This window comes from Barbus barbus (genome assembly GCF_936440315.1).
Source record: "Barbus barbus genome assembly, chromosome: 21".
NCBI classification, from domain to species: domain Eukaryota; kingdom Metazoa; phylum Chordata; class Actinopteri; order Cypriniformes; family Cyprinidae; genus Barbus; species Barbus barbus.
In genome coordinates, this window is record NC_136749.1 from 5298011 (window position 1) to 5310541 (window position 12531).

The 12531-nt window shown below is 35.4% G+C and overlaps 1 protein-coding gene across 1 annotated transcript; it reads right to left on the minus strand.

Moving 5' to 3' along the window:
* Positions 1 to 2259: 2259 nt before the first annotated feature.
* stx12l (syntaxin 12, like) lies at positions 2260 to 12203 on the minus strand (the record flags this gene model as incomplete). Its single annotated transcript, XM_079444523.1, has 9 exons — positions 2260 to 2352; positions 5829 to 5911; positions 6013 to 6085; positions 6319 to 6415; positions 7750 to 7793; positions 7871 to 8008; positions 8092 to 8191; positions 11871 to 11940; positions 12104 to 12203. 9 exons carry the CDS (start codon positions 12201 to 12203, stop codon positions 2260 to 2262), a joined length of 798 nt encoding a protein of 265 aa, XP_079300649.1.
* Positions 12204 to 12531: the final 328 nt, after the last annotated feature.

Sequence of the window (12531 nt, forward strand, 5' to 3'; positions counted from 1 at the left end):
CACTCGAAAATAACTTCAAAGAGTACTTCAAACTCAGCATTAACATGACGTAGTTCTATTTGTAATTTGTCATGCTGACCCTTGATAAGATGGAAACAGAGTCTGTCCTGAGCAACAGTAAATATTCTGTTGTTACAACAACAAGCATCAACTCCATATCATGGTGACCATTGATGACCAAGGCATGCTGCCGATCAGTGAAGTTTACTGTGTGCCACCTTGTGGGTAAAACAGAAACTGAACATTAACATGGTACTTTGCAGTCCTATTTAAATCAGCACATTCATAAGTCCAATACACTTGGCAATTTGTGAGCAATTATACACTTTTGGTTTTCGACATTTGTTTTTCTTTAGCAAATGATAATGATTTCTGTGATTTGTAATGCAGATGGCCTTAGAACTGCAAAATGCCAAGAACATCTTCAGCAATGTCAGGGGAAATAAACAGACAACCTATATTCTCTGTATAACGAGTATAAAACCTGTTCAAGCGTTCTATAAGATTTTTTAAAGAAGTGTCTTGCGCTCACTAAGACTGCATTTATTTCATTCAAAAATAGTGAAAATGGTAACATTGTGAAATATTATTTCAATTTTACATTTTTTATTAGAATGTATTTTAAAATGCAATTTATTCCTGTGATGCAAAGCTGAATTTTCAGTATCATTACTCCAGTCTTCAGTGTCACCTTCAATCATTCTAATATGCTGGTTTGCATACATGATTCATAATTTGTTTTATTCATTATTAATTTTTTCCCCCTCTGGATTCTTTGATGTATTATAAAGTTCAAAAGAACAATTAGTTTGAAACAGAACTATTTTGTGACATTATAAACGTCTTTTGATCAGTTTAACACATCCAGCTGAATAAAATTATAATCTCTTAATGGTAGTGTATAATAAAGAGTATATGCATTTTGTTTCTATTTTTAATGATAATTTTATAGCTTGCAAAAAGAAACATTAACAACAAATGATCTGAAATAAATATTGGTTGTCTGAAGAAAAAAAAACTGATAGATAGAAGACAAGCATTGCAGAACAATTTATTAAAACGTATTTCATATTTATGCACTACTACGAAATACATATACTTGTGAGAATCAAAACACTGGGCATAAAAACATACACAACATTAAAGTCTTTGATATAATTTTGAGAAATATACAGTATATATATATATATATATATATATATATATATATATATATATATATAAATTAAGAATAAACTATTATTTTGCATAATTTAATTTGAAAAAATGAATCAAGACCTGAAGCAACAAAACTTATGACATTACATAAATTACATTCATGCAAGTGGTTGCAAACATAAACCTTATCATTATTGATGCTGTACTGTATATGCTCCAGATATTTCACAGACAGACATTTTTATAGAGGAAGCTATTCTCTTACTAGCATTGTTTATTTAACACATATGTGCAGATTTAGTGAAAACACTGATCTGTATTTCCATATGAATGGCTCTTAATATTGGGATCTGATCCATAATATATTTAAAATACATTTATTTCCTACTAAGTATAGTTATTAATATATTATTTACTGACATATCACTGGAGACTTACCGACATAAAAATTATAATGCAACTTTATTTGGAGTACTACTTGTGCACAATGTGCATTTCTTAATATTAAGCTTAAAATGTTTTTAATGACACTATTGATGAGGATTGAATAATGTTTGAATAAAAGTGGACTTTAAATGCAAGATATTTAAAGTGTACATGAAGTATATTTGCAATAGTTCCACTTTAGCACAATCTTCAGTTGGACTTCATCACTACTTCCTCACAATTAAAGTACAAAATTAGTTGTTCCAATTTATCAGACTTAAAGTATACCAGTTTAGTATACCAGAAGTACAATTGCATGGTATCTTTATTAAGTATGTAAATATGTAATTGTATTTGTAGTATACTTAGCATGAAATACATGTATTTTAAATACATTTTAGTATATTTATTTTTCACTAGGGTATTAATAAATAAAAATACACCATGTTTCTGTGAGGTGATGTTTGATAATTTTCTTAGATAAGAAGGGAGTATATGGGTCGAAACGTTTAAGAGACCCTAGGTTCACATCACAATATTATCAGCCATTCCTACAGAAATCTTTTTTTTTTTTTCACAAATATGTGCTTGTATTTGCACACACAATAAACACAAACACGTCATTCACTCAACACTGAAGTAGATCCAGTACTTCTGTCCGGTTCTGCTCTCATCTTATCTGATTGCTTGCCAAATGATTATAGCAAAGATGGTTGCCACTAGCGACAGGACAAGAGCCAGAATACACATCCTCTTGCGGGATTTTCGCTTAAAAGGAAAAAACACAATTATATACAGTCTATCAGGCAGCACAGCTGACATTAGCGTATGCATCTGTTACATAAACTACCAGTCAAAAGTCTGAAATCATTTTGAAATAGAGACCTTTTTTGATTTTGACAGAAATCTATTATGCTCACCAAGGCTGCATTTATTTAATCAAAAACACAGTAAAACAATAATATTGTGAATTATTAATATTATTACAGTTTTAAAGAACTATATTTGTTTTCTATTTGAATATATTTTAAAATGTAATTCATTCCTGTGATAGTAAAGCTGAATTTTCAGTATCATTGCTTCAGTCTTCAGTTTCACATGATTCATCAGAAAAAAAAAATCATTCTAATATGCTGATTTGCCCCTAAAAATATTTCTTATTATTATTATCAATGATAAAAATATTATTTTCTGAAAACAAAAACATTACTGCATATTTTGTGAAAAACATGATTCATTTTATTTCTTGGGATTCTTTGAACAAAGTTCAAAAGAACATAATTTATTTGAAACAGAAATCTTTTAATGATTGACATTACTTTTGATACATTCACCAAAATAAAATTAAAAAAGCCTTACTGACCCTAAACTTTTGAATGATAGTGAATAAGAAACTCTTATAATTATTGATGTTGAAAATAGCTGTACTATCTAATATTTTTGTTATATACTGTATAATAAATAAATGCAGCCTTGCTGATCATAATACACTTCTTTCAAAGCATAAAAAAAACAAAGCTTAATTATTCCAAACCTTTGACTGGTAATGTATGTGTAAAGGAATGAAAGTAATATATATGTATATGTCATAAGGGTCAATTTTTCGAAACTGAGATGTATACATCATCTGAAAGCCAAATAAATAAGCTTTCCATTGATGTATGGTTTGTTAGGATCGGACAATATTTGGCTGAGATACAACTATTTGAAACTCTGGAATCTGAGGGTGCAAAAAATCAAATCCAAATGAATCAATCCAAATTAAGTTCTCAGCAATGCATATTACTAATCAAAAAATAAGTTTTGATATATTTACAGTAGGAAATTTACAAAATACCTTCATGGAACATGATCTTTACTTAATGTCCTAATGATTTTTGGCATAAAAGAAAAATCAATCATTTTGACCCATATTGTATTTTTGGCTATTGCTACAAATATACCCAGGGCCGGCCCAAGCCTTTATGGGGCCCCAAGCAGAATTTTATTTGGGGGCCCCTTGGTGCCGCCAATATGACTGGTTATTGTCAAAGCTTGATTATTCACACACTATAAATCTAGCACACCCATTATCAGTGTTTGTTGTAGCTGTGTTGCTTAGGGGGCAATTGTGGCCTAATGGATAGAGAGTTGGCCTTATAACCTGAAGGTCGTGGGTTTGAGTCTCGGGTCCAGCAGGGATTGTAGGGGGTGAGAGTGAATACTCAACACTCTCTCCACCTTCAATACCACGACTGAGGTGAGAACCTTGAGCAAGGCACCGGACCCCCAACTGCTCCCCGGGCACCGCAGCATTGGCTGCCCACTGCTCCGGGTGTATGTTCACTACTGTGTGTACACTTGGATGGGTTAAATGCAGAGCACAAATTCTGAGTATGGGTCACCATACTTGGCCACACACCACTTCCCTTTACTTTTACATCATACTGCATGTTTTTACCCTTCTGTGATTTATAATTGTAATAGTTGCAAACTTACAACAGTGCTCAAAAGTGTTAATTTTCACTTTAACATTCAAAGACTTAGGTCAAAGTTTCACAGACAGACTAAACCAGGATTAAGCCAGGATTAAACCATAGTTCAATTAGGACATTTAAGTGATGTTCATAAACATGCCTTAGAAAAAAAATCATTACTGGTGTTCATCATAAGACGAAACAAAAGCACTGACATGTTTTAAGATCAGTCAGTGCAAGTTTCTTTCAGTTAAAATAGCTCTTATTTACATTTTAGTCAAAATTTAGGAATAGGTTTAAGCCTTGTCTGTGAAACAAGAAACTGGGGGTAAAATATAAAGTGGCATACTTAATGTGCTGAAAAGTAGCTAAATAAACCAGCAGACAATGCATTTACAGAACAGAATGTTATTTTAACAACATATATATTAATCGAAGTTGTACTTTTATTACAAGTCATACTTTTTATAATAAATATTAAACACAACAGAGAGCATCCGTAAATATAAAACAACAACTCTTAATTTATATCTAGCTAATTGAGGCATAATGATATTGGAATATAATAGCAAAGACGCAAAATGTAGGCTGAGGTAGCTAAATAATGTTAAACTGTTATCAGTTTATGAAACAGAAGCTTATTGTTATTACAAAAAATATATACCCAGGAAAGTTATGGCAATTTTTACTGATCTGACCAGGTGTGCATTTCCCAAAAGCAACTAAGTTATAGGTCGCAAGTTCTGTCGTTACAAATAGAGTTCAGTGGAAATAACGACCACAGTTAACGTTAGCTAACAATGGTTTTGAGAAACGCACCTCTGATTTGTGCCACAAATTTGTGCCATGTTGAACCCCCTCCACCCCCAAAACGCGATCGCTTTGACTGGCGCTGAGCCTGAGAAAGACGAGCTCAGAAAAAAATAAAAAGAAAGACGCGCTCTGTGCTTTTCATATTTCATAATTGCTCAGTGTTTTCAACCAAATACAGTTTATTTTAGGTTTCAGACATTTAAATACACTTCAGTTAAGTGAAAAAAAAAAAAAAAATTTAATTTGTTAAATAGGCTACGCGCTGATTTCTGTGGAAAGCGGCAATAATAATCCTTTCAATTAATGGACGACATGTTTTATTCCTATCAAATAGTCTACACATTGTGTAGGTTACCATAAAGTTTACTCTGTTTTTCTCCCAGCTAACTGACCACTTACTTTCATGTATTTCGGGAGAAATAGGTGAATTTACGTGATGTTAATCCGACAGATCCACACGGCAGCGTCCGGTGTTGTGCCTATTTTCGACTCCCTGCCAAATTATTACCCCCCTCGTTGAAATCGCTACCTGATTGCCTAATCCTAACCCCACCCCTAATCATAACCCCTCCCCCACACCTAACCCTAAACCTAACAATACTAGGGGGGTAATAATCTGGCGGGGGTCAGAATTCGGCACTACACCGGCGCATAGGTTATTATCAACATGCTCATTATTGTGCCTGCATGACACGTCGCTATGGAAATAATAAAAAAATATATGTATAGAATATTTAATTATTTAATATTTCACTTTGGTATAGTTACCACTATCCATTGACATATATCACGAATATAAGATAAAATAAAATAAACGGTCATTTAATCTAGACTACTCTTGGGGGCCCTCTGGTGGCCACGAGGCCCTAAGCAGCCGCTTAGTTCGCTTATGCCTTGGGCCGGCTCTGAATATACCCCAGTGAATTAAGACTGCTTTGTGGTCCAGGGTCACATATGTCCATCATGGCCTGATACCTGATAATAAGCCGTCTGCTGGAGTTGTTCAGATCCTCGCTCCACATGCACCTCTGCACTCTCCACATTGGCTTCAATGCTATCTATGAATGACAACCGGAAGAAACCAGTCCTTAAAATCTGTGAACAGCTGAATGAGTTTAAACGAAGCTCTTCAAATCTGGTTGGAGAGAAATAGACTAACCTATCATGTCACCCTGGTCATGGATCATGACTGCAAGGTCCTTGAAGATCTGATTCACATCCATAATGTCTGACTGAATCAAGAATCAAGAACAGAAAGCGGTTGGGACATTGTACTACAATCCATGTCTGAGAATAACCATGTAATTACCATTAGCAAAAAATGACATTTCTGTATGTATGTGAAGACATCTTTTAAAGGTATAAAAATGAATGATCAAAAAGCTGATAATTTATGAAAGGCTAGTTTGAATGCTTATGAGAAATGATCATTTTTGTATGCTGATGTCATACAGGAAGTGCTCACCTCCAGCTGACGGATATTGGTCTCTCTCTCTTTAATAAGCTCAAGGTCCTCTTCGGTGAAAGGCTCCTCTTCTGTCTGCATCCTCCACCCTTCATTTCTTTTCAAATGAAAAAAGCTATGCATATTTCTGCTTTCATATCTCTCACCAGACCCATCTGATTCATATCATATCAGTAAATCATCTTGTAATATGTATTGCATGTTTGTTTTGTGCATTTTAATCAAAATCAGGGTACATGAGGGCAATATTTGATCCTTGGGTTTGACTTATAGTGTCAAATGAATTATGAACACCGCTTGAGGATTAATTTTTAGATTTTATACATTAAGCTGTTAAAAATGACAATTCTATCATCATATACTCGCTCTTGTGTCATTTCAAAGAGCAAGAACAAACCTCAGATGTGCTTGTATGACACGTGGGAACCTTATTGGTTCCTGAGTGTCAAGTAAAAAATTATTTTGCTTCTGTTGACCATATTTGATATGCTCTATCCACCTTATTTTTCAAGTAAGCCTTTTCTGTGAATGTGTGAGATTTCCGGTTCATTAGCCGCTATAGGGAAATAACGAGAAGAATAACAATGTGCAGTAAATGGTAAAACTGTTTGCACTACAAGCCAGTGTGTTCATACTTAAGATAATGCCATTAAAATAACATGGTAAGACGCACCAGTTTGGAATATCATGCAGAAAAATGAGTTTTGTACAGCTGAAATGAGCTGGAAGCGGATGACATCGGAAGCCAGACACATTAAATTTACTAATGGCCGCACCTGCTCTTATGGGACAAATAAGGTGAATATGTGTGTTGTGCAATGTTTGCATGTAAATAGCAACATTTAGTGATGGGCAATGTGATTCTTTTCCACCCAAATAACAGTTCCTCAAAACACATTTAAATAAAGCTATGTGCATGTAGCTGATTTACGATTTAAATTTCCAGTACATTTTATTTGTTCTGGAGCCCAGCTAAGAATGCAACTTTATATCATAAACTCTGGGATACTTCAAGCCAGAGTGATTATCAGGCACGTCCCAAAGTGAGTTTTGATTGAGTAGCTTGTGGATAAATGCTGACTCAAGACATGGACTGTTTTAAACAAGTCAGCCCAATTTGTTTGGGTTCATCGGGTTGCCAGTTCACTAAAAAGAACTAGTTCAAAAGAACAATTTGATCACGAAGATTAAACTGAAATAAACTACTTAATTAATATGGATTGCTTTTACAATGTCTTTATGAACTTTCAATGTCTGAACAAAAATGATGAGCAATGTAAAAAATATCTTCACTGGTGTTTGAAAGATGAAACAAAGATTTATGGGTTTGTAACAATTCTGTGGTGAGTAAATAATGACAGAATTTTCATTTTTCATCCTTCTCACAACAAAACAGATACTCCTATGCCTCAGTGAATATGATGAACCTACTTTTCAAATGTGACGAGCTGTTCATCTTGACTAAGCTCATCAACCTGCAAAATGAAAGGCTTTGTATTAAGGAAATGGCAAACAAAAATAAGCATTAGATAATTAACAAATATATAGTTACGTGGAGTTTGGAGCCAGCTCGTGCCCTCGCCACTGATTCACGCTCCCTCTCTGCGGCTCGCCGCTGGACCACTTGGAAGTTGTTGAGGGCAGCTGAGAAGTCATTCATCAGACGGTCTTTCTGAATCCTCTGCTGCCGCTGTGTGAAGAGAAGCTTTAGCATGACCACATCTGGCTAATATGAGGCCAGCTGCAGGTTAGTACGAGGAAGTGTGAACTCACCTGTTCTGAAGGAGACTGTGGCTGTGGTAGAGAGCCCAGGTCTTTCAGATGTCTGTTGGTCTCTTTTGCTAACTGGTTTGTGTAGTGCTGCATTTGCTGGCTGTTTACAACATACAGAGATGTTACTATTATAACACTCTCTTAATTTCATACCAAAATGAGCAGATGCTAGTTGAAATAGAAAGTCTGGTAATTCCCACACTCTATTTATCCACTTTGTGAGAGATAATTAGTACAGTTTCTGGAAACAAAGTTTTGTTTGCAAAGTTTCTGCTGGAATCTCTGAGGAGAAATTGCCAACTGCATTTCAAGTTCAATTTCAAGTTGAGCTTTATTGTCATTCTGCTACATGTGTGAACATATAGTGGAACGAAATGTCGTGTCTCGCAGGACCACAGTGCTACATACTAGTTAAACATAAGATAAACATACAACAATGCAAGTATAAGAGATAAAAAAAAAGAAAAAAAAGAGCATCTGACTATACATATACTATAAATGCTATAACTACTATACCTAGTTGCCTAGACATACACAAACTGAGACTGTACAAGAACTTTACATATATACTGAACATGAAATTGTGCAAAAAGATAGAAATAAAAATACAAATTGTATATATATTTCGTACATTAAATTGTTGTGCAGATTAAAGAGAGATTTCGTGGGAAGCAGCGCATAGTGCAAAGAGATTTGTAGTGCAATGCTCAAGTAAACATTATTTTGTAGTGCAATGCTCAAGTAAACATTTTTTATTGAGTCTTTGTAGCAGGGAGTGTTCACAGAAAGTGTCTAGTGTGCATATAGTGGGATGACTGCGTTACTACAGGTGGTTTGTATAGCCCACTCACCTGTGTGTAGCACACTCAGAATTGCACTTAGGAAAAGTTGTCAACTGTATTAATGAGTTGGGTGGGTGGGGGGTCAGAGGGGGACAGGGAGATTGGAGTTAAGAGCTCTCACAGCCTGGGGAAAAAAGCTGTTGAGCAATCTCACAGAGCGAGCTTTGATGCTCCGGTACCTTCTACCTGATGGTAGGAGCTGGAAGAGGTTGTAGGAGGGGTGGGTGGGATCAGCACACTCTCAATTGTGCCCCTGTAGAAAGTGGTGAGGATGGGTGGCGGGAGACTTGCCCTTTTCAGCTGGAGAAAGTGGAGGCGCTGTTGTCCCTTCTTGTTGAGTGACGTGACATTGGTGGTCCAGGTGAGATCCTCTGAGATGTGCACCCCCAGGAATTTAGTGCTGCCGACTCTCTCCACGGTTGAGCCGTCGATGGTCAGTGGGGGGTGGTCAACAGAGTTTCAACTTTTGTCTTACTCACATTAAGGGACAGGTTGTTAGCACCACACCATTTCGCCAGCTGTGCCACTTCCTCTCTGTAGAGCGTTTCATCGTTGTTGCTGATGAGGCCTACCACAGTTGTGTCATCAGCAAACTTGATGATGTGGTTGGAGCTGGACTTGGCAGTGCAGTCGTGGGTCAGCAGCGTGAAGAGCAGCGGGCTGAGCACACAGCCTTGTGGGGCACCTGTGCTCAGTGTGGTACTGCTGGAGGAGTTGCAGCCGACACGGACTGACTGAGGTCTTGCAGTTAAAAAGTCCAGGATCCAATTACAGAGGGGGGTGTTAAGGCCCAGCAAGTTTAGTTTGTGGATGAGCTGTTGTGGGATTATAGTGTTGAATGCTGAGCTGAAGTCGATGAACAGCATTCTTACATAAGAGTCTTTCTGTTCCAGGTGAGTAAGAGTTAGGTGGAGAGTGGTGGATATTGCATCGTCCGTGAAACGGTTTGGACGGTATGCAAACTGGAATGGGTCCAGTGTGTTTGGGAGACTGGACTTGATGTGATGCATGACTAACCTCTCAAAGCACTTAATCATGATTGGGGTCAGTGCTATGGGACGATAGTCATTCAGACAGGACACGGGTGACTAGTTTGGTACTGGAATTATGGAGGTGGATTTGAGACACGTGGGGACGACTGCCTGGCTCAGCGAGGTGTTGAAGATGTCTGTTAGGACATCCGTCAGCTGTGCAGCACAGTCTCTCAGTACACGTCCAGGTATGTTGTCAGGGCCCGGAGCCTTTCTTGGGTTACCAATGTTTGCAAGTTACTATCATCAAATACTACAGATAGTAAATACATATTTTTAATTAATATTACTCAATACTTAATTTTATAATTACACTGTAAAGGGATAGTTCCCCCAAAAATGAAAACTCTCACTATTTACTCACCCTCAGGTTTTCCAAAACCATATGAGTTTGTTTCTTTTGCCATGAACAAAGAAGATATTTTAAAGAATGTAGGTAACCAAACAGTTAATAGGAAGTCAATGGCTACCATCAGCTGTCTGGTTCTCAACATTCTTCAAAACATCTTCTTTTGTTATCAACAGAAGAAGAAACTAATACAGGTTTGTGAGTAAATGATAACAAAATTTTAATTTTTGGGTGAACTATCCCTTGTGAATTAGATTTTACTGTCCTTCTAAGCACTAGATGGCACAAAAAAAATCACTGCAACTCTTTCCTAAATTTTACTGTTTTACTCGCACAATCACAAAGTCGGTCTAATATTTAAAGTTAATGTTTAATGTTAAAATCACAAGAGAAAGACAAAAGATATTTTGCCCCAAATTTTGATTGTATTTTCACTTTCTTATTTTATGCTCTTATGTTTATGTAAAAACTGGAATCACAAATTGGTCTTTGAAATGAAATTGAAGAGATCATTTCTTGCCAGAGTTTGTTAGTAATAACAGTAGCATTATCTTTCTTTTGTACAAGTTTGAAGTTTGATGTGGTTGTGAGAGAAAGGTCTCGTTAATAAATTGAAGTTTTGGTTAGATTTTCAGTAACTGGAGAATATGTATATTTGGGGTAAAATGCACCCCTATTGTTGAAACTGAATCATTTATGTGGTAATAAATAGGTGACAGTAGTTGACTTTTCCATGTGTTGTTTAGATGCAAACAGTTACTATTTTATTAAGTTGGGTGTCTACCTTACAGCAATTATCACCATCTTTATAATGGAATCATCCAATTAAAAAATATGACATTAATCCTATTATTTTACATAATAAAATTTAGCTACTATTATAAGGCAATTTAAAATGATAATGCAGTGTAAAAAGCTTTCAGAATCTTGCATTTATTTTTTTTGTGTATATTTAACATGAACATATTTTAATGCTAACGTATTTATTGAATAAAAGAATAAATAAATAAATAAATAAATATATATATAATAAATAAATAAAACAATCTTATAAAAATAAAAAAAATAGCCCAAACTTTGCTTAAATTATATTTTTGAACAAGTATTAACTTAAATAATAGACTTAAAAGATATTACACAAAACATATTTCTTCAGCTAAAGTATCCGTATCATACTGGAGGCCCATGCTGATGAGCCTTTTATGATGAGCTGAATGTAGAATGTTTTTTTTTTATTTTTTTCTGCAAGATGGGAATAGTAGTAAGGTGTACCTGTCCCCTATCATTATTTGAGTTTGTCATTTCACACATGAGTCAGATAGTCACTTCCTGTATAACTGCATCTTTAACACAGCCAAGTTTAGTCATCTCTGACTCTAAAATGTGTTTGTAGACACATTACCACATACAAATGAGTACAAAAATGTGCCCCTAGTGTTAAAGGTGGTTCTGCTTTGCTTCTGTCTACAGGAAAATTAAATGCAGCATTAGATCAGAATATAGTATGTGAGACTACACAACGGATGCAAGAATGAATGGAGATATAACTGCACTCACAGTCTGTCCTGAAGTTCTGGTGTGTCTGGTCTGGTACCAAGCTGGAAAAGCATGCTCTTGATTTGACCAGCTATGCACAGAAAAACATGCGACGAGACATTATAACATTAAATAATAAGAAAAGACAAAAAAATATTCAATCACAATCGTTCAAAGTGTGTTTATTAAGAATACAACAATAAAGAATCTTCTCTCCAAGTGTGAGTTTCTATGTAAAACATATATCTCCTCACTGTTTTGTGTGATTTTCTGGATGTTTGAGCTGCATGTCTGAGTGAGGTTGTTGAAATCTCTCGGCTGAGAGTGACTGCTGTCCATCATTCTGTAAGACATCATGACTACAAAACAACACAGATGTCATTCATTATATTATATTTACCATGTTGCTGTGTTTACAACCATTTTCACAAATTATAACACATAATTATATTACTGGTTGATATTAAAAGATAAAACATATAACGCATTAAGGCTGAGCAAATCTAAAAATATACTACGCAACGCAATAAGACATTTCATATGGGTTTTAGCTGAGCCAGATTAAATAATTACTATAATTAATCTCATGTTGTCATCTGAAATGATTCAACAATACTTGCAGTAATGTCATCGTAGCAAACTGTTTCAAAAAAGAAACCGTGAGAATGAATCGCATACCTGC